The sequence below is a fragment of the Sylvia atricapilla genome, chromosome 1, assembly GCF_009819655.1.
Source record: "Sylvia atricapilla isolate bSylAtr1 chromosome 1, bSylAtr1.pri, whole genome shotgun sequence".
Classification (NCBI taxonomy): domain Eukaryota; kingdom Metazoa; phylum Chordata; class Aves; order Passeriformes; family Sylviidae; genus Sylvia; species Sylvia atricapilla.
In genome coordinates, this window is record NC_089140.1 from 2,278,304 (window position 1) to 2,299,437 (window position 21,134).

At 51.6% G+C, this 21,134-nt stretch overlaps 1 protein-coding gene across 2 annotated transcripts in view; it reads left to right on the top strand.

The window, feature by feature from the left end:
- The window catches only part of GJC2 (gap junction protein gamma 2), a 30,397-nt gene extending 9,956 nt beyond the window's left edge, over positions 1-20,441 (top strand). For both annotated transcript variants that reach the window (XM_066313499.1, XM_066313508.1), the window contains exon 2: positions 18,658-20,441. In XM_066313499.1, the coding sequence (XP_066169596.1) occupies positions 18,678-19,925 (1,248 nt within the window). In that variant the 5' untranslated portion in view covers positions 18,658-18,677 and the 3' untranslated portion in view covers positions 19,926-20,441. The remainder of the gene's footprint in view (positions 1-18,657) is intronic.
- The last annotated feature ends 693 nt before the right edge of the window (positions 20,442-21,134 follow it).

The following is a 21,134-nucleotide window of genomic DNA, read 5'->3' on the forward strand; positions in this document are numbered from 1 at the left end:
CCAGAGCAGGGACTGTCCCCCTGTGCTGGCACTGCTGGGACGCCTTGAATTGTGTGTTCATGTTTGGGCTGCTCATGACAAAAAGGACATTGAGAGTCTGGAGCTCCAGGAGAGGCTGAGGGAGCTGGGAAGGGGCTGAGCCTGGAGAAGAGGAGCTCAGGGGGGACCTGGTGGCTCTGCACAAGTTCCTGCCAGGAGGGGACATCCAGGAGGGGGATTTGGGATCTGCTCCCAGGGAACAGGGACAGGAGGAGAGGGAACAGCCTCAGGATGGGCCACGGGAGGTGTAGATTGGATATTAGGGAAAATTTCTCTGCTGAAAGGGTGGTCAGGCACTGGAAGGGGGCTCAGGGCAGTGGTGGAGTCACCAGCCCTGGAAGTGCTCAAACACACATTGATGTGGCACCTGGGGGACATGGTTTGAGGTGCTCACGCCAGTGCTGGGTTGATGGTTGAACCTGATGAACTTAGAGCTCATTTCCCAACCTTAAAGACCCTTGGTAATTAGTCTGGCAGTGCTATTTCAGCAAGGCCACCCCTCCATGACGCTTTTGGCTTTTGCTTGGGTTGAACATCCCAAATCTCATCTCCAGTGCCTTGAGCACACAGCCCTCCACCCCTGGCTCCACAAACACCTCTGGAAATGGATGTCAGCAGCACTTCCAGCAGCAGCAGAGGGGTCAGTTCCTGTGGGATGGAGGCTGCTGCCGTCATTTCAATAGGTGGAACTAGGTGTAGCTCAGCTGCCCCCATGACGAGTCCAAAAGGGTGATTTAGTGCCTGCAGGGGCCCGAAATATTTTGCTCTCAGGGCCTGACAGAGGATGGCTGGCAGGAAACAAGCTCCAAGGCAGGGCAGGGTTTTGCTGGTTCTCTTATTTTCCGCCAGGTTTTTTGGAAATTCTTGGCAATGAAGCGAAGAGCAGAAAAGAAGGGCTTCGGCCAAAGGAGGAATCCCACTCGGTCAGCGGGATTTTTGGGAAGGGTGGGGTGAGGAGCTCTGAGTGGGCAGCAGCAGGACAAGGGCTGGATCTGCTCTGCTGAGGTTGTGGGATGTGGTGCCAGGCGTTCCTGCTCGCTTTGGGGGCCTGCAGCACAAGTGAACACAGTGGGGATGGACACAAAGAGAGGTGTGGGGTGGGGATAGGGAATTGTGTCAGGGCACAACGGGCACATCCCTGCAGGAGGTAACGATCCAGCTGGTTGGGATCAGGCCCCACATGGGACAGGGTGACAATGCCATGGGAGAAACCTTCCTGTGGGACATCCTGGGCTTGGTTTGGATGTTGTCCCCCACCAGGCAAGTCGCTTCCCTCTTCATATCTCGACCACCCTTCATCCCAGGGCTGTGTCTGGTGCTGACAATCCCCGTTTGCAGGACTCTCACAGCTCAAGAGAAGACCAAAACAATATTTCCCTTGTTCTCTTTGGGAGAGAGGGAAATCACAGAATCCTATGGCGTGGGCTGGAAGGGATGTTAAAGATCATCTGGTTCCCAAAAGGAGAACGCAGGAACCAATCCCATTTCTTGGCACATGCTGAGCCAGCACTCCACCACCAGAGCTAATCCCCTGTGTGACACAGGGGTGGGATAGGGAATAAAGGGGATGGAATAGGGATCTCCTGCTCATTTCTGCCTGGAGTCACCCTTGAGGCAGCACAGAGCTGGCCAGGCAGCACTGACATGAGCTCCAGAGGATTCCAGCGGAGGCTCCAAGGCTTTGAGGTCAGTAGAGACCAAAAAACAGCCAGGAAAAAAGATGAGAATGGATGCAGATCTGCTTTTAAATGACACAGGGAAGCTCAGAGGCTCTGCATTTATCACAGCTCAGTGAGTCAGGTGTGGGACAGCTCCTCTGGCTCCAGGCCCCCAGCAGGACATGATTTGGGGGTTTGGTTCATGCTGTTTCTTCAGGTTCCTCAGAAATACAGATGGTGGTGTGGTTTCTTAATTATTTCTGTCTGGAGGCTGAAGGGAGGATGACTTGGAGAGGAAGGGAGGGAAAGAACCAGAGATGGAAAGAGTGACTTTTCAAGAAGATCCTCCCACCATTTCATCTTCTTTCCTCAGCTTCTGGTAATGGCCAGGGCCAGTGATTGTATGTAGGGACATCTGTGGATGGCAGGGACAAGGAACTCTGCAGACCTGAGATATTCTAGAAACACGTGGTTTTATTGCAAGGGTCATGGGTAAAGAGGGTCTGATTTCAGCCACCAGCCTGGGCTGAAGGGAAGCCCCAAAAAGAGAGGGGGGATGAGGTGAGGGAGGTAAAAAAAACTAAGAGGGGTTAGAGAGGTAAAAGGAGTGCCAGGGTCAGGGTGGGAGGAGAGAGGGAGGTAGAAGAAGCAGAGGGAGAGAGAGGGCAAGAGAAGGGGTGAGAGGTAAGAGAGTGAGATCCTTGTTACAATACATTATATCTCGTTTTGTGATGAATATTCTAATTTACAGTGACCAACCAACACAAGACACAAAATCCTCTAGAATCTACATACAGCCTATAAGAACTATTACATTACCATACTGTGTTATATTTTAAACTCTAAAAACTACTCTTTAAACTCCTGTTTTGCTACATTGACCTTTGGATCCCTCAGCCAGCAGAAAGGGATTGTTCAATCAAAAGAGATTCTCCTTCAGCCAGCTAGGCTGTTGTTTTCAGGTTCTATAGTAACTGAGACTCAGTATCCTACAACTCAAAGTCAGCTTTCATTTCTATTTCGACTATAGGTTTCATATTTTTCAGAATCTTTTGCTAAGCAATCATATTTATAAGGTTTCCCTGATTCACCTTCCCCAACAATTGCAGCTTTTCACTCCAGAAAATTCTCAGGGGGTTTCCTGGAATAATGAAATGTGGTGGGCTGGGTGCCCAGCCAGTGACCACCACAGCAAAGAGGATGGACCTGAGCTGAGCAGCAACAAACTGAGACGTCCCAAAAGCTGCCTGGATGTCCAAGACTCTGGCATTTGGCATTTTTAAGGTCTATTTATCACTAAGTGAAGGAGAATTAGGTTTTTGGTTGTTTTTTTGTTGTTGTTTTTTTTTTTTTTTTTTTTTTTTTTTTTCCTTAAATACCCTCTTTCCACAGCATTTTCTGTGCTGTTTGCCTCTTCAGACTTAGCAGAGGAGGCTGAGCTGGCCCTGGGCTGGCAGGAAGTGTGGAAGAAATGCCAGCACCAGCCTGGGAGCCTGGGAAGGGGCTCTCTGCATGTCATGGAGGGATTTTGGTATTACTGTGAATTAAACCATGACTGCAACATCCTCTGTGTCCCATCCCCAGCCTCACAGTGCAGCTTCAGGCATCCCTGCCTGGGAACCAGGCAGATTGACCAGGGGGACCTGCCCTGGCAGCAGGAGCTCCCCTCTCCCCAGGGGCAGTGCAGGGTTTGCTGTGAGCAGGGCAGGGCTCCCCTGAGCTGTTCATTTCTCCAGCAAAACCTGCACCCACTGGCCTGGTGCTCCTTTGGGAAGATCTCCTCATTCAGGAGCGACCTGAAAACAAAGACAGAACCCTCCTCTGACCCTTGTCTCAGGTTGTGGAGCAGCCCTGAGCATGGGAACATTCCTGGCTCAGGCTCTCAGCCACGAGCTGCAGTTTCCTCTGTGTAACAGGCATGGAAGGGCTGTCCACCTCCTCTTCCTCCTCCTCCTCCTCCTCCTCCTCCTTCATCTTCTTGCCTTCCCCTTCCACCTCAACCTGCTCATTCATGAAAAGTTCCCACTTGGATGGACGTGGGGAGAGGAATTGGTGTTGGCACGTTTCTTCCAGGGCTGGCCAAGGGAGGCCGTGGGCTCAGAGGGATTTAATCTTTGTTTTCACAGCTGGGTTCCATGTTATCCTTTCTTCTCTCCAGCTTTTTATGGCTGCTCATTCCCCGGAGCAACCTGTTGGGAAGCAGAGTGTGTGTGCCCCAGAGTGTGGAGCACAGCCTGCTGTGGCTGTCCCCACCAGGACTGGTGACATCCCCATAGGTGCCCAGGGCAGGATGAGGAGCCAAAAACACGAGTTCCACCTCAACATGAGGAAAAACTTCTTCCCATGGAGGGTGGCAGAGCTCTGGAACAGCTGCCCAGGGAAGGTGTGGAGTCTCCCTCTCTGGAGACATCCCAAACCCACCTGGATGAGTTCCTGTGTCCCCTGCTCCAGGTGACCCTGCCTGGGTGATCTCCAGAGGTCCCTTCCAACCACAACAATTCCGGGATTCTGTGATTCCATGACCTGCACAGCCCCATGTGCTCGTTAAGGGCTGAGGAAGGGATTATGTGCTCCTGCCTTTTTGGGATCCTTTTTGGGGAGGGAGGAAGGTGCCACCCCATAATGGTCCCCTGAGGACACCTGGCTGCAGCCCAGATCTCCTGGCTCCTTTTATCCTGGCACGGTGTGGGGTGAAGGCAGCTGGGCACCAGGAACCAGCTTGGTCCATCCTTTGGCAGGACAGGGAGCAAGGCTGCCTTGGCCTGGAGAATGATGGGATCACTTCAAACCAGGAATCATGGGATCATGGACCCAACCTGGGCACACCACGAGTCTGGGGAATGCTCTAGGGTTTGGTGAAGGTGGGGCATGGATTTGGGCTATGGTGTAGGGTTTGGTGCTGCTGGTGTAGGGTTTGGGGGTGCTGGTATAGGTTTGGTGGTGTGGGGTAGATTTTTGTGGTGCTGGTGCAGGGTTTGGTGCTGCTGGTGTAGGTTTAGGGGTGCCAGTGCAGGTTTGGTGGTGTGGTATAAGTTTTTGTGGTGCTGGTGCAGGGTTTGGTGCCATGATGGAGGGTTTGGTGCTGCTGGTGCAGGGTTTGGGGATGCTGCTATAGGTTTGGTGGTGTGATGGAGGTTTGGTGCTGCTGGTGCAGGTTTTGGGGTGCCAGTGTAGATTTGGTGGTGTGGTGTAGATTTCTGTGGTGCTGGTGTAGGTTTGGGGGTGCTGGTGCAGGTTTTGGTGCTGCCGGTGTAGGTTTAGGGGTACCAGTGTAGCTTTGGTGGTGTGGGATAGATTTCTGTGGTGCTGGTGTAGGTTTGGGGGTGCTGGTGCAGGGTTTGGTGCTGCTGGTGTAGGGTTTGGGGATGCTGCTATAGGTTTGGTGGTGTGATGTAGATTTGGTGCTGCTGGTGTAGGTTTAGGGGTGCCAGTGTAGGTTTGGTGGTGTGGGGTAGATTTCTGTGGTGCTGGTGTAGGGTTGGTGCTGCTGATGTAGGTTTGGGGGTGCTGGTGCAGGGTTTGGTGCTGTGATGGAGGGTTTGGTGCTGCTGGTGTAGGTTTGGGGGTGCTGGTGTAGGTTTAGGGGTACCAGTGTAGGTTTGGTGGTGTGGAGTAGATTTCTGTGCTGCTGGTGCAGGGTTGGTGCTGCTGGTGTAGGTTTTGGGGTGCCAGTGTAGGTTTGGTGGTGTGGGGTAGATTTCTGTGCTGCTGGTGTAGGGTTGGTGCTGCTGGTGTAGGTTTTGGGGTGCTGGTGCAGGGTTTGGTGCTGTGCTGTGGGGTTTGGCCAGCAGGCAGGTGTGGGCTCATGCCCACTGTGTGGAGAAGGTGCTGCTGGAGCCCCTCTGGATGCCCAAAGGCCCCCAGCACTGCAGACCTCAGGGGCAGCCCCTGCTCTGAGCAGCAGTGTGGCCCAGGGCCAGCTGGCTCTGCCTCCATCCCCACCTGGCTGCCGGCCTGGGGACACCTTCCCCAGGCCACTGTCCCCCTCCTGAGGGGAGAGAGGGACCTGATCCAAGAGCCCTGAACGGGACGGAGCTTTGGGGACGGACAGACACGTGCTGTCCCTTCTTGGCACGGGGCACCCGGGGCTGTCCAGATGTGAGGCGTCAGCGGGTGGGGGCCACCTATGTAAACACATCCAGGGGCGTCCCTGTCCCTGTTCCACCCCCTGCTCTCCTCTGGATCAGACCCTCACAGGACCAGGAGCTGCAGCCCTCGCCGATGCTCCATCCCGGAGCCCCGGGAAGGTACCGTGCTGCTGGCCCAGCCCTGGGCTCTCCTCGGGGCATTTCTCCCTCATCCTCCTCTCTGTGTGTAAACCTGGCTGTGTAATTGGGTCTGTGTGTGATTACCTGAGGGGTTATTAATTATTTGCTGGTGTAATGAGATATCTCCATGGGCAGAGTAGGAGCCTGCCCCTGTTGTGCTGGGAACCCGGCCAGGAGGGTAGGAAAGCACTGGTGGAAATAATGTTTCCTTTTTCTCCCCCTTATTTTCTGCTTTGTCTGTTCTCTAAGCACATCCAACACATTCGCTGCCTTATTTTTCATGCTCGAGTCTCTGTCTTCCCTTTTAACTCTGTTTAGGTCTAATTAGTAATGGGGAAATGGGCCACAAAGTCACATCTAAGTGTCTTGGACTATTGCTTTGGCATTTTCCTTCTCATCTTCATAGAATCCCAGAACGGTTTGGGTTGGAAAAGACCTTAAAGATCATCTCAATCCCACCCCCTTCCCTTCCCCCAGGTGCTCCAAACCCCATCCAGCTTGGTCTGGAACAGCTCCAGGGATGGATGGGGAGGGCACAACATCTCTGGGCAACTTCTTCTTGTCTTCAATACAATTTTAAAGTTGCTGCTGAGTTTCTTTACTGTAAAGATTTCGTTACCATAAAGAAAATCTGGTGTCCAGGTGTCCAGGGCTGAGCTCAGGAGAATATTTTGATGATTTTGGGGGGCAAATGTGCAGCAGATTTATTTTGGGGGGGGGGCACAGGGATGGGTTTATATGCTGAAGAGAAGGGTTTGACAGCTGTTCCCAGCCCTTTTCCCTGTTTGCACAACACTTGGATCATGGAGCAGCCTGTTACTGCTCTGTCTGACCTGGCGAGTCAGAGGCTTCTCCAAAGCCAAAAGATTGGGAAATAGATAAAATAGATATCCCAGGAACGAGCGTTGGAATCTGCAGAGAGGTTTGTTATTTCAGATATTATGGTTTGAGTAAGATTTTGTCTTTCCTCACAAGTCCTGCTGCCTGAGCCTCAGCTCAGCTCCTGCAAGCAGAACCTTTGTGGTGGGTGATGGCTTTGAGAGACCAGAGGAGGGTCACCAGTGGAATGGAGAATCTCTGCTGTGAGAAAAGGCTGGGAGAATTTGGATTGTTCAGCCTGGAGAAAAGAAGGCTTCAAGGTGACCTTAGAGCCCTCCCTTGTGGCTAAAGGGGCTCCAAGAGAGCTGGAGGGGGATTTTGGACAAGGGATGGAGGGACAGGACAAGGAGGAATGGCTTTAAATTGATAGAGAGCAGCTTTAGATGAGAAATTAGGAATATATTCTTCCCTGTGAGGGTGGGGAGCCCTGGCAAAGGTTCCCAGAGAAGCTGTGGCTGCCCCTGGAGCCCTGGCAGTGTCCAAGGCCAGGCTGGATGGGGCTTGGAGCACCCTGGGACAGTGGAAGGTGTCCCTGCCCATGGCAGGAGGTTGGAACAAGATGGGCTTTGAGATCCCTTCCATCCCAACCCCTGCTGGGATTCTGTGATTCCATTCCTGGCAGAGCAGCAGGCTGCAGGGTGTGACTCAGCACCCTGAGGAGATGACACACCACAGCAGGACCCTGAAGCTGCTCTCAAGCCACAGCAGCTGACCCCCAGATGGTCTTGGACCACCTCAGAGCTGTTAAGGTTGTTTAGGGCAGCAAGAGAGGAGCTCTGCCCCGAGGATGGTGCAGGACAGGACAGTCCTCAGTGCTCCCAGGGTCTGGCCAGGGCAGTACAAGGGAACACCCTGAGAACCAGGCAGAGCATGGACCTGATGCAAATATCTGGGCTGGGTCCTGTGGGTCCTGTTCCTGGACAAATTTATGGAGCACTCACTCACTGCAAGCTCCTGGCCCTGTTAGAATTGAGAATTTTCTTTAGAATTACAATTTAGATGTTTCTTTAGCATCAACTTTGGTTGGTGATTACAGTTACTTTTGCATTTGTAAAAAAAATTAGAATTTTTTTAAGATCGTCACCAATCAACCCAACACCAACATAACATCATAACCACCCCAAAACCATGTCCCCAGGTGCCACATCCACACATTTTTGAAACACTTCCAGTGATGGTGGCTCCACCACTGCCCTGGGCAGTCTGTTCTAGTATTTTACAACTCTCTCTGGGAAGAATTTTTTCCCTAATATCCAATCTAAACCTTCTCTGGTACAACCTGAGGCCATTTATTCTTGTCCTGTCACTTGTTAACTCTCTCTGGGAAGAATTTTTTCCCTAATATCCAATCTAAACCTTCTGTGGTGCAACCTGAAGCCATTTATTCTTGTCCTGTCACTTGTTATCTGAGAGAAGATAAAAACATGAAATAACTTTGGACCATTTCTCATGGCTGGGTGTGAACAGCTCGTGCCATCTGCTGCAGTGGCTGTCCCCATGTCTGACATGGATGAGGTGTGTGATGACAGAAATGACACCATCATCTTTTCCACTGGAACTTCTGGGGGAAAAAAAAAAAATAGAGTTAAATTCTCAGGGTCAGCAGCCTGACTGACATTGTGAAGCATTTTCCACACACAAAACCACCCCAGACCTGTGAGTATTGCAGGTGTTTGCAGGAGGAGATTGGTGAGGAAAGCTGGAGGAGGTGTTGAGCACGTCCTGCTTTCAGAGAACTGTGGAATCATGGACTGGTTTGGGAATGGAAGGGACCTTAAAGTCCATCCAGTGCCACCCCTGCCATGGGCAGGGACACCTTCTACTGTCCCAGGTTGCTCCAAGCCCCATCCAACTTGATCCTTGGACATTTCCAGGGATCCAGGGGCAGCCACAACTTCTCTGGGCACCCTGTGCCAAGGTCTCACCTCCCTCACAGCCAGGAATTCCTCCCCAGTCTCCCATCCAGCCCTGCCCTCTGGCACTGGGACACACATTCCCTGTGTCCTGTCCCTCCATCCCTTGTCCCCAGTCCCTCTCCAGCTCTCCTTGAGCCCCTTCAGGGGCTCTGAGCTCTCCCTGGAGCTTCTCCTCTCCAGGGGAACATTCCCAGCTCTCCCAGGCTGGCTCTGGAGCAGAGGGGCTCCAGCCCTTGGAACATCCCCATGGCCTTTTCTGGAGTTGCTCCAACAGCTCCACACCTTCCTTGTGCTTTCTTGTGGGGGTCCCAAGGACAGATCTGTCCCCCCTCCACTCGGGGGGTTGCTGTCTTTATACTCCAGCTGTCCTGAAGGTGTTTCTGCTCCCATCCCTTTCCCTCCTCCCACTCTGACATAGGGAATGTGGGTTTTGTGCAGCTGAAAGATCCAGGAAAATGTTCCTGTTATCCACTTGGCGACCTCACCCAGCAGCTCTTGAATGAGGCTCAGAAGCCGTGGCTGAGCTTCCAACCTCTCCTGACCCCTTTTCCTGGGGCTCTTCCAAGCCCCCTCCTAACGCTCCATCTCTGCCCATTCACAGCTGTTAGGGGAAAAAACCACCAAATCCTTTCTGGAGCAGCCAAAAATGTATCCCTTTTCCCTTTATTTTATTTTTTTTCCAGTATTCTCACACGTTTCCCATACACCCTGACCCTTTTCCTCTGCCCCCACCTGCATCAAGGCACTGCTGTGGGGTGAACTGTGGATGGAGGAACATCCACATGGACAACAGCAGCAGCAGGAGGAGGAGATGAGCTGTGAACTTCTGCACGGCCCCGGGGATGGATTTCCTCTGATTTTAATTGAATTGTTTTAATTTTTTTTTCATTCTTTTGTACAAGTTCAGGAAGGTCTCGAGCAAGTCCAGCCTGGCTTGGCTTCACAGGGCTGGCAACACCGAGTGGAAATTTTATTGCTTCCTGTTATGAGAGCTCAGGGAGCCACGATGGGATTTCAGGAGGACCAGGGGCAGCTCCAACTCCAGGGATGACCCCGACGGGTGGGGCTGGAGATGGCCTTTCATCATTCCCATTGCTCCTCCAGCTACTTCAGGAAAGGGAAGCAAATAGAGGAGGGAATAATGGCTCGGTTTGACCTCTGGCTATCGCGGCAGATGTTTTCTTTGGAGCAGGAATAAATGCTGAGAGGAAAAAAAAAAAAAAAAAAGTTAGAAAGGGCTTTGCTGAGGGCTCCACCTGAGTCCCTTCTTGCCACCTCTCAGTAAATCCCCTGTGTCATCTCCCCACCTCGGACACCTCAGCAGAAAGGTTCAGAAAAATTAACGTGTTTTTTTTTTTTTTTTTTCACAACACTGAAATTTATCTCAAGAATGCAGCGAAATTTTCAGCTGGGAAGGGCTGGAATAAATCGCTTCTGCTCTCCAGCCTGAGTTTAAACATTTCCTCTGGGCTTTTGTACTTTGGAATTTAAATCTTATTGTTATTTAACCATATCAGATGAGGTTTTGGGTCATTTTAAAAGTGTAGTGCTTTTACCTTTCGGCAGTCATCAGCCAGCGATATCTAAAAGAAACCTTCCCCTGTTTTTCAGCAGAAATGTTATTTATTCTGCTAACAGCACTGGCTTTTGGCTCCAGGCACAAACCAATGCAAACTTCACAGAAATTCCATTTTCTGACCTATCTTTGTGCTAACTGAGGCATAACTGTGGTCCAAATGTCATGGCAGCTCAGAGCCAGAGTTTACATTTTCAGAGTGCATGAAGGAAAACATCCCTCACCTCGCTTTCAAACAGTCCTACATTATTCAGCCAAAATCCCCACGGGCCTTTGGAAAAATGTGTAAGACCAGATTTTCTCTGTTTCATCCTTGCAAAGAGCCAGAGACCAACCACATAATTCTTTTCCAGTTCAAAACCTTCTCGGGTTCATCCAACAAGCAGAGCGGGGTGCAGGATAAAAAAATCAACCTGGTGATGAATAAGTAGAGATTTCGCCTTTCTGTCCTTCAAATGACACGTTTGCACTGGGGCTGTCGTCACCACTGCCCTGGAAAGTCCACACAGAGTTTTGTGATGAAGCAGATTTTAGCAACGGAGCCTGGCACAGCTTTTTCTGCTGCTTGTAAATTTTTTTTTTTTAAAGAGAGTTAAGGTTGTGGCTGAGTTCTTAGGATGAGAGCCCTGATTAGCCCCAAATCTTGGAGAACACCCAAATCTCTGGGTGAAGGAGGGAAGGAGCCTTGCACAACTGGGATGGTTTTGGTGTTAAGTCGGGGAGTGTGGTGGGAGCCTGGAGGCCCTGGGCTGAGTCAAGCAGGGGCCATTCCCACCTGCTCCCTCCTGCCTCTGCTTCCCAGATCCTCAACAGCTCCCTGGGACAGCCACACGTTTGTCCTTGATCCCATCACCCATGAAATCATTGGCTGGGTTTCTGTTTCATGAGGAAATGGGCTGGTTCTGCCCCTCCCCATCCATCCACCCAAGTTCTGTCCCTGTGTGCTGCTTCCATCCTCTCTAGGAGGAGCTGGCCTGTCCCAAAGCTCACGGGAGACGTGGCCCAGCCCCAGCCATGTCACCGAGGTGGTGACACAGCTTGGGACCTTGGGGACACAGCTTGGGTCCTGGGGTTGCTGAAGGAACCGGCTGAAGGTTGTTTTGGAGACTCCAGACATGAAGAAGGAGGCTCCCATGGAAGCCTCTTTCCCACCAGGAAATGCAAATGGAGATTGCAAATGGAGAAATGCAAATGGAGATGTCCCAGTGGGACACACACTTGGCCCTCTGGTCCAGTGGAAGGTGTCCCCACCCAGGGCAAGAGGGTGGAACTGGAGGATCTTTAAGGTCCCTCCCAACCCAAACCATTCTGGGATCCCCCAAGTTCTCCACTCACCTCATCCCATCAGCCAGGCACGTGCCACTGGAAATGTCAAATTTGCAGGCTTGAAATTGAAAATTCAGGCTTGAACCAAACTGGTTGAAAATGAGCCCAAATCCTCTCCTAAACCCATGGATGCCCCCACACCTGTGTGCTCGTGGGACAGCAGCTCAGAAAGCAGAAGAGGGGCTGGAGGAAAGGAGGACACATTGAGGGAGGGAGTGTCAACCCCTGAAGCCCATCTCAAATGGGATAAAACCTCAGCGTGCCTCCCTTTGTCACTCTGTCACTCACTGACCAACCTGGCAGCCCCCAGAGCCCTTCTTTCCCTATAAATGCCACAAAATTACTGACAAATAAGAATCATATCACAGCTCCATCAGGTTTTAGTCTATGCAAAAGGGGAAAAAGTATTTTCCAATCCAAATTTTCCTTTTTAGCAGCGCCTTTGCCACGCTTTCCATCACAAATCCCTTTTAAAGTGGATGGCACCCACAGCCACCAAAATTGAGGATGAGTCCAAAAGTTAGAGAAAAAGGTTTAGAGAAGTTAATCCAAGAGGAAAAAGATAAGAACTAAAACTGCTGTTTCGAATTTTGCTCTCGATTGTGGTGTTCAAACATTTTTTTGCTTCTCAGATGGGAAATTCCATCATCTCAAAACCCCAAATCCAACAGTAATCAATAAGACAAAAAAGATATAATTTTTAATTCATTCCAATTTTGTCACATTTGTCTCAGCACAACAGGCCTTGTTTTAAAAACAGGTTTCTCATTTACACAAAGATGCATATCTTCATTGCCATTTTGTTTAAAAAACGGAACACATGAACAACCAAAAGAGGAAAATTAGAGATGAAAATGACCTGTCAGCACAATCCAGCACAGAGTTTTGTAGGTTTGTGCTCTGAGTGGGTAATCATGGTCACTCCTCATCCCTGACGTAGCAGGGAGATGTTACACCAGGTCTCATTATCATTGGTGACGGCACTGATTTATTTCAATAGGACATTTTAAATAAATATGTGTAGATCACTGCTCTGAAATGGTGCCTGGGGGAGAGGTGGCTTGGAGAGGTGACTCCCAGCAGCAGCCAGATTTATACAAAGCTCCATCACATCCTTTCCTCCTCTTGTCTCCTCTCTTTTATTCCCATTTCCCATGGCCAAGCATCTAACTGAGGACACGGGATGCTGCAGGGGTGGGTTTTTCCCCTGTACACTCATTTATGGCTCTGCCTCTTGCCTTCTCCCTCCTTCCCTGGGTGTTGGTTTGGGGATGGGAAGCCCTCACTCCCTGCCAGTGTGATGGCTGGGGCAGGAGCAGATTTTTCCTGGCCTTCCTGAACCATGGATGCCCCAAAAAACTTTACCCAGGCACGAGTGCTGCGTATATAAATAACCCTCAAGGTTAGAAAGCAAAGAGCCTGGAAAATCTGCCTGACCCACGGGACTGGGACCACGCTGAGCTGCCTTTTATCTCCAAGCCGCTGCAGAGCCTGGGAGTTGTTCTCAGCTGGTTATTTTTAAATAAGCAATAAGCAAAACCACTTCCCTGCAGCTCTGTGCCGCCCCAGGGGCAGCAGGTGGGACTTTCACCACAGGTTCTTGGTGGGAACAAGCTCTTGGTGGCCATCCCTCAGCTCTGGGGGATGTCACAGGGTGGCTTTCAGAAGGAGCAGGTGTGGCTGGAGGGACCCTGCTTGCTTTGGGGGATGCACCCAAAGAACAGTCAGTGGCCTCTCTGGAGTGACCACGAGGTGACCCACTGCTGTCTCCAGAGCTGAAGGACCTTGAGGGGAAGGAGGTCACTGTCCCAGTGTGCTGGAGGCCAATCCCTGCCCCAGGAAAAAGCAGGGATAATGTGGCCTCAGCCTGCTGCATGCTCTCACTCTCTCCATTGGAGATCTGCAGGGAAACTGGGGTGGGTTTGGAGATCTCCAGCCCTGGTGCTCTCCTCTGGAACCTCCCCGTGTCCAAGCTGACAGTGTGCCATGTGCTGAGGCTGAAACATGAAGCCAGGGTTGTGGTAATTTAATTTTTTTTTAGAGGTTTATTCCCCCAAAATACCTCCCAAACCCTGGTTTTCCTGGTGTGGCTTATTCCCACAAAGGTGTGATCATCCCCACATCTCACTCCCCTGATGGGGCTTTTCCTGCCCATCTTAGGTGACTAATTCCAAAGAGATAATTAACTCATCAGCAATGATAAGTGAGTAATTACTTTATAACAGAAGACCTCGAGGAATGTTACTGCAATAAAGTGCAGATGCTGCTCCTTGCCACAGCATTGAGGCAACCAGTCCCAACGAGCAGGAATTGCCCCTCCAGGTTCCTTCAGGCTTTTTGGGAAATCAGAGATCTGAATTTCCTGCTTTGTCAGCACCAGGAATAAAAGCTCCTGATAAACCATGTGGTTTCCAACACCCTCCTCCATCCCAGTGCAGATCTTCCCAAACTTTCTGCCCTCAGTCATCTGATCCTTTGGCTGCTGCTGTTCTTCCTTCTCCTCCTCACTGGCCCTTGGGTGGATTTTCTGCCTTGATTCTCCATTTCCAGCTCAGCAGACACCCCGAGCCCTGCTGCTGCTGGAATGGCAATGCCAAAGCTCCTCGTGGATGGAGCAGGTGATCCTTGGACCACCAGGGTGGAGTTTTCTTCTGGAAAACCACTTGCCTCGGGCTTCCCGCGCATCCCCATCCCAGCTCTTCCCTCCTGCAGCTGAGAAGAAGCCAGAAAAGTCCTTTTTGGTGCTCAAAACCCCTTTCCCATCCTTCACCTGCTCTCTGCTCCCTCCACCAGCTTGGAGAGAGGGGAACCACCTCCTTCAGGGACAGCTTTTCCTGGGAATGCAGCAAAGCAGGAGCTTCAGGGCATTATTTTTTCCCACTAGCGAGCTTTCCCTCCTTTTTTTAAAAATTTTTTTTTTCCTTTTTAAAATATTTTTTCACCCCTAACAGCCAAGCAACTTTTGCCAGAATGTGTTTTCCACATGTTCCCTATTAGTCACGCTCTCAGCCTTCCCAAATCTGCTGTTCCCAGTGCCACGAGCTGATGCTGTTCATTCACTCCCAACCGACGCGAGAGCTCGGCAAGCCAAATTCCAGGCAGCCTTCCTAAAAAACCAGCCCCGGCAGCTTCTTTGGGTTTAAAAGCAATGCCTGGTGCGTTTATAGAGCTTTATTTCCCGAGGGGCAGGAGGGTGGGATGGGGCAGGGGCTGCCGGCAAAGGCGGGGTCTGACAGCGCCTTAAATCCTTCGCTGGAGCTCCGCTTCCCAAGCGCTGGAGCACGGCTGGAGACAGGCGCCAGGGCTTTAGTTAGGGCAAGGAGCAGGGCTTTGGAGGCACAGGAATGTCCGTGGAGGAGGGAAAGCCACCACGAGGAGCATCATGTCTCTGTAAGTAGATTTTTTTTTTATCCCGTTGTTTTCCCCTGCGGTTCAGGCAGCGGAGCGAGAAGAGCGCAGGATGGAAGCACATCCAGCTAGCACTGATTTATACATATATATATATTTATATCTTTTTTTTTTTTAATTTTTTGAGTATTTTACACTCATTTCTTAAAGTTTCCCCAGTTCCTACAGCTGTGCCTGCGATTGTGTGGAGAGACCAGTGGGTTTTGGGAAGTCACTGTGGTGAGAACGTGGAGCCAACAGCTCGTTCCCGTGCTGGCTCCACAGAGTTTTGACCACTTTAAGAGCTGCTGGTGGTTTGGTGGTTTGAGCAGTCCAGTCCCTCCTTTGCAGCTGTTTTGAAGTGATGTTTGTACCCTGTGTGTGTTTCATCCACTGTGTGTCACCTCTGGAGGTGGCATGTGACGAGGGATGAGTGAATGAATGGATTTCAAAGCCACAGGGATGGGGAGTCCTTTCTCGGGGGGATAATTGAGCTACATGAACCACCTCATCTAATCCTTCTACCTGCTGCACTCAGATTTATATATATATATATTTAAAATATTTATATTATTTTTTTTTTTTTTACCCAAACTGCATAACTTTCACACTGCACAGAGGAATTGGAATAGAGGAATCTGTAGCAGGTGGAAAGATGCAAAAATCCGTGTTCTGTGCTTTGGTGGTTGGGATTGTGAGGAGAGGAGAGGAGACACGGCTTTTCCTAGCACAAATCTCTGCACCAGCATTGTGAACAAGTCTTTCCTTGGAAGCTTGTTACATTTATAATTGATTCCAAAACACCATGGTGCACTAACCCCCCACCCAAGGAATTAAAAGCATTAAACCCTCACAGTTTAGTCTCTGTAGCCAGAGTCCTAAAACCCACTGGAAGTTTAACCAAGCTGGTTTGTAGGGAGGGGTTTTTACCTCATTTCCTTCAGCTCCTGCTCTCAAATACGATGCCAGGAGGGCAGGTGGACACCCGGGGGTGCAATCCCAAGGTGTGACCCCGCACAGGGGCACAGGAACAGCTCGGGGCTGTTTCCTGCAGATGTTCCTGCAGCTCCAGATGTGTGCAGAGGGCTGAGCCGCAGGAGCAGTGGCAGGACCTGCAGCTCAGGGTGGTGCCTGGCAGCCAGGGGTGGTCTCCTCAAAGCAACAACCCATCACTTCTGGTATTTTACAAATTCTTTCCTTTTCCTCTGCTCGGGAGATTTGGGAGCACTTCTCCTTTCTAAAACGTGTCTCCTGGAGGACACAGGGGGTGCTTTCCCAACAGCCCTCACAAATACCCGTTCAAAACTTGAATGTTTACTCCAAAAGCTGTCACTGCCTTGGCCAGACCCTCACTGCCCCAGCAAACCGCTCCTGGGAAATTTGGGAATTGTGTCCATGAGGAACATTTGCAAAATGGTGAATTATCCTCAGTGTACGCTTCAGAAACCCTTTAGGGGAGCACTGAATTTTGGATGAACTGCTCTACGGGACATTCAAAGTGCATTTTTAAGAACAGTTTGAGGCTTGCAGCTAATTTGGGGTGCAGATGGGAGCTGGTGGGGGGCTGGACACCTGCATGGGACCAGCCAAGGTGGGGCTGCATCCAGCTCTGCCTCATCCACACCCGGATGCTCCACAGACAGATGCGCCATGCCCCACACCCAGCAGGGTCTTCCCTTCCCAGCCTCCCCTCAGCTGGAGCTTGGCCGAGTGCCTGGATTAATTCTGCAAATCATTTAACACCCCAGTTTGCCCATCTCTGAATGTGAACACAAGAGAGGAGGAGGTAAAGGCCTCTTGGGTTGTACCCACTGTAAAGAAGCAAAAAAAAGACACTCAAAGTGAGAACTTGCTCATCTCATCCCTGAATAAACCAAATCTCCTCAACAAATAAAGAATATCTCAGTGGGCATCACTTTCCATGTCCTGCAGTGGCCGAACTGTCCCAGCTGCACAGTTGTGCTGACCAAGGCATCACTTTTGGGGCAGGAGAGGGGGATTCTGCTCCCAGCAGCGTTGAGGGTTGAGGGCAGAGAGGAGAATTTCCCCACCTCTCCTCCTGGTTCACGACCCAGCCGTTTCTCCCTTCCCTGCCTCAGTTTCCCCAGGACAAGAATAGCACCATCTGCAGAGCGCTCCCACAGCCTCAGCCCGGCGTGTGAAGACTTGGGGGTTTGTGTTCGCAGGGGATTTGTTTGATCTGGAAATAGCAGGGTTAGAAAATTCCATCTGCCTGCTCTCAAGAGCCCTCGACAGGGGCAGCGCTGAGCAAACCAGCCCAGCTTGGCTCCTGTCCTGGGAAGCAACGGGAGAAAAATCACATTCCAGGACAGCTGGATGTGGGGGACAGAGCAGGGCACGTTTCCCTTCCTGCTCCCGTGTGGGGCTGTGCCCACCACGGACACCCCACAGCACAATTTTGTGTCTCCAGTGGTGCAAAGCCAAGTTAGGGCCAGGCTCGGGTCTCCAAGCCAGGTTGGATGGGATTTGGAGCAACCTGGTCTAGTGGAAGGTGTTCCTGCCCATGGAATAAGATGATCTTTAAGGTCCCTTCCATCCCCCAAAAGTTACAGGATTCTGGGATTTTATGATCATTTTCCCCCCTGGATCTTTCACCCCCCACTCAGCCATGCTCACCCAGCATGGAGAATCAGGGCTGATGTCCCTACTCCTTCTACATTAGGAAAACAGCTCCTTTCCCTTCTCCTATTTCTTCCTCCTCTGTTCTTTGGGTGCAGGTGCTTTCTCTACTGCTCTCATCTCTCAGTATCTGTGCCAGCCAAGCAGTGAAATCGCCTCCTGTCTTTAGTGCTGCCTGAGGTCACCCAAGGAACTCGGGCTGAGGCCCCACTGCAAGTTAAGCTAAACACAAAATGCTTGTTACAAGCTTTTCCTACCCAGCTGTTCCAGGTCCCCTAATAAATGCATGGTTGTCTCTTGAAAGCTTCTCAAGGTTTATTTTTGAAACAGTCTGTATTTGATTAAAGTTTTGTTTTGCTTTGCTTTGTTTCAAGAGGAACTTAAAAGAGCCAACAGCCTGTAAACATAAATATTCTCATTCTTTCGCCGATTCTTTGCATTTTTCTGGGTTTGCTAATGAAAGATGTTTCAGCACGGCAAGTCTCTGTGTTGTGGGAGCATCCTCGACTGCTCCAGCCCTGAGAACTCTTTAAGAGGAGAATTTTTCCCTAATATCCAACCTAAAACTTCCCTGGTGCTAATTGAGGCCGTTCCTTCTCCTCCTGTTCCCTGGGAGCAGATCCCAAATCCTCCCGGCTGTCCCCTCCTGTCAGGGAGTTGTGCAGAGCCCCAAGGCCCCCCCTGAGCTCCTTTTCTCCAGGCTCAGCCCCTTTCCCAGCTCCCTCAGGAATTCTCCAGCCCATTCCCAGCTCCCTCAGCCTCTCCTCGTGCTCCAGACCCTTCCCAGCTCCATTCCCTCCCTCGGACACGCTCCAGCCCCTCAATGTCCTTCTGGTCATGAGGAGCCCCAAGATGACACCAGGATTAGAGACGTGCCATCCCCAGTGCCCAGCGCAGGGGACAGTCACTGCTCTGGTCCTCCAGCTGACCTCACAGCCGTGGTTTTTATTTCCCCCCTCTCCCCGCAGGTTATAACTGAGTAGCCCTTATGACCAACATGAGCTGGAGCTTCCTCACCCGCCTGCTAGAAGAGATCCACAATCACTCCACCTTCGTGGGGAAGGTCTGGCTCACCGTGCTCATCGTCTTCCGCATCGTCCTGACGGCGGTGGGGGGCGAGTCCATCTACTCGGATGAGCAGAGCAAGTTCACCTGCAACACCAAGCAGCCGGGCTGCGACAACGTCTGCTACGACGCCTTCGCGCCGCTCTCGCACGTCCGCTTCTGGGTCTTCCAGATCATCATGATCTCCACGCCCTCCGTCATGTACCTGGGCTACGCCATCCACAGGATCGCCCGCTCGGCCGAGGAGGAGAAGAAGTTCAAGGGGTTCAAGAAGAAGAAGCAGTTCGCCCTGAACTGGCAGGCCGTGCGTAACATGGAGGACGCCATGGAGGCCGACGAGGAGGAGCCCATGATCTCCGACGACGCGGCCGAGCACGAGAAGGCCAAGGCCAAGCCCAAGTGCAAGGAGCCGCAGAAGCACGACGGGAGGAGGCGCATCCAGCAGGAGGGACTGATGAAAATCTACGTCTTCCAGCTCCTCACCCGCGCTTCCTTCGAGGTTTGCTTTTTGATAGGGCAGTACCTCCTCTACGGCTTCGAGGTGGAAGCTTATTACGTCTGCAACAGGGTCCCCTGTCCCCACACCGTGGACTGCTTTGTGTCCCGGCCCACGGAGAAGACCATCTTCCTGCTGGTGATGTACGTGGTGAGCTGCCTGTGCCTGCTGCTGAACATGTGCGAGATGTTCCACCTGGGCTTCGGGACCATCCGCGACGCCATCCGCAACCGGAAAATCAACAGCTTCCGGCAGCCCCCCTACAACTACGCCTACCCCAAGAACATCTCCTGCCCTCCCGAGTACAACCTGGTCGTCAAATCCGAGAAGTCCACCAAGATCCCCAACAGCCTGATGGCCCACGAGCAGAACTTGGCCAACGTGGCTCAGGAGCAGCAGTGCACCAGCCCGGACGAGAACCTGCCGGCGGATCTGTCCACGCTGCACAAGCACCTGCGGGTGGCCCAGGAGCAGCTGGACATCGCCTTCCAGAGCTACAGCAGCACCCAGGCCAACACTCAGCCCTCTCGGACCAGCAGCCCCGCCTCGGGGGGCACCGTGGTGGAGCAGAACAGGGCCAACACCGCCCAGGAGAAACAAGGGGCTAAACCCAAGGCCTCCCTGGAGAAAGGCAGCTCCAGCAGTAAAGACGGGAAGACGTCCGTGTGGATATAACTCTGTCGGGAAGGCGAGAGGGCGGCCTCAGCGGGGTTTTCAATTCGGGTTTGTTTCTGGTTTTCGGTGTTGTCTCGCCTTAGTTTCGCAGGGCACTGTTTTTGTGTGGGAGTTCAAGAGAGCAAAAGGAGTTTCGGACCAATTTAGTGCTGTCTTCCAGTTAACAAAAGACATTTCTTCCCCGTTCCCAATGTGTTCTCCAGCTGGGAACCTCCGGTGAGTGACAGGAACCTCCAGTGAGTAACAGCAAACCCCTCCACACCTCCCGGCCCCTGGGTCACCACCGGAGCCCCCAGCAGAGACTGGACCATGAGCTGTGGTGGGAAGAGGAGCTGCTGGTGGCTCAGGAGGGAAGCCAGGCTGACAGGGATCAGCCACCCTCCTGCATGGCAAGGCTCGAGTGCTGCAGGCCAGGCAGTGTTTAATTACTAAATACCCTTAATCAAATTAATTTCTGATCCTTTGGTAAGAAAACCACTGACGTATTGCACAGACCTTCGTGGCAGGCTCACAGCTGATGGCTGCCTGATGCCAGTGAAGGCCTCGTTGGATGCTGTGAGCCAGAGCTGGCACCCGTGTCAGGTCTGGGGCAGGAACACAGAGACTGCCTCACACAGGGAGACCTAAAAACCAGCACAGGGCTGAAGGTTTCGTCTTTTCTTCCTCTGTGTCAAAGCAAAAAGCAAATCTGCTCCAAACCCTCCGGCGCAGGAGCGAGCAGTGACATTGCATCCTACTGGTGCCTGTGTAGCACTTGCTACAGATGTGATGGGAATTGTTGCAGTTACAGAGCTTTTAACAAACTGCTGCTTCACATCATCAGAAAGTGCCTTTATGCAACCAGGAAAACAAAAATGTAAAGGGTTCAGGCTCCTTTACTTGCTGAATTTTAGACGATTGGCGTCGGCAAATTTGTTTTTCTGATTAATTGAGGAAAAGCACCGTTGGCAAATTCGTTTTTTTTCTGATTAATCAGACCCTTATAAATAGTGGCAGGCAGCAGATCTATGCATAGTGTGTCTCTGGTGTGTGTGTGTGTGTCCATGTGTAGATACAGACACGTGTGAACGTAGACATAGGTGTACATGTAATATCAACCCTCTGCTCCTTCTACAGCCTTCCACCTCCCCTGGGGAAACCCAGCTGCTCCAGGAGTGGGGCTGGGCTCATCCTGGGCCTTTCAGCCTCCAGCCCCAGCTGGGGAACTGG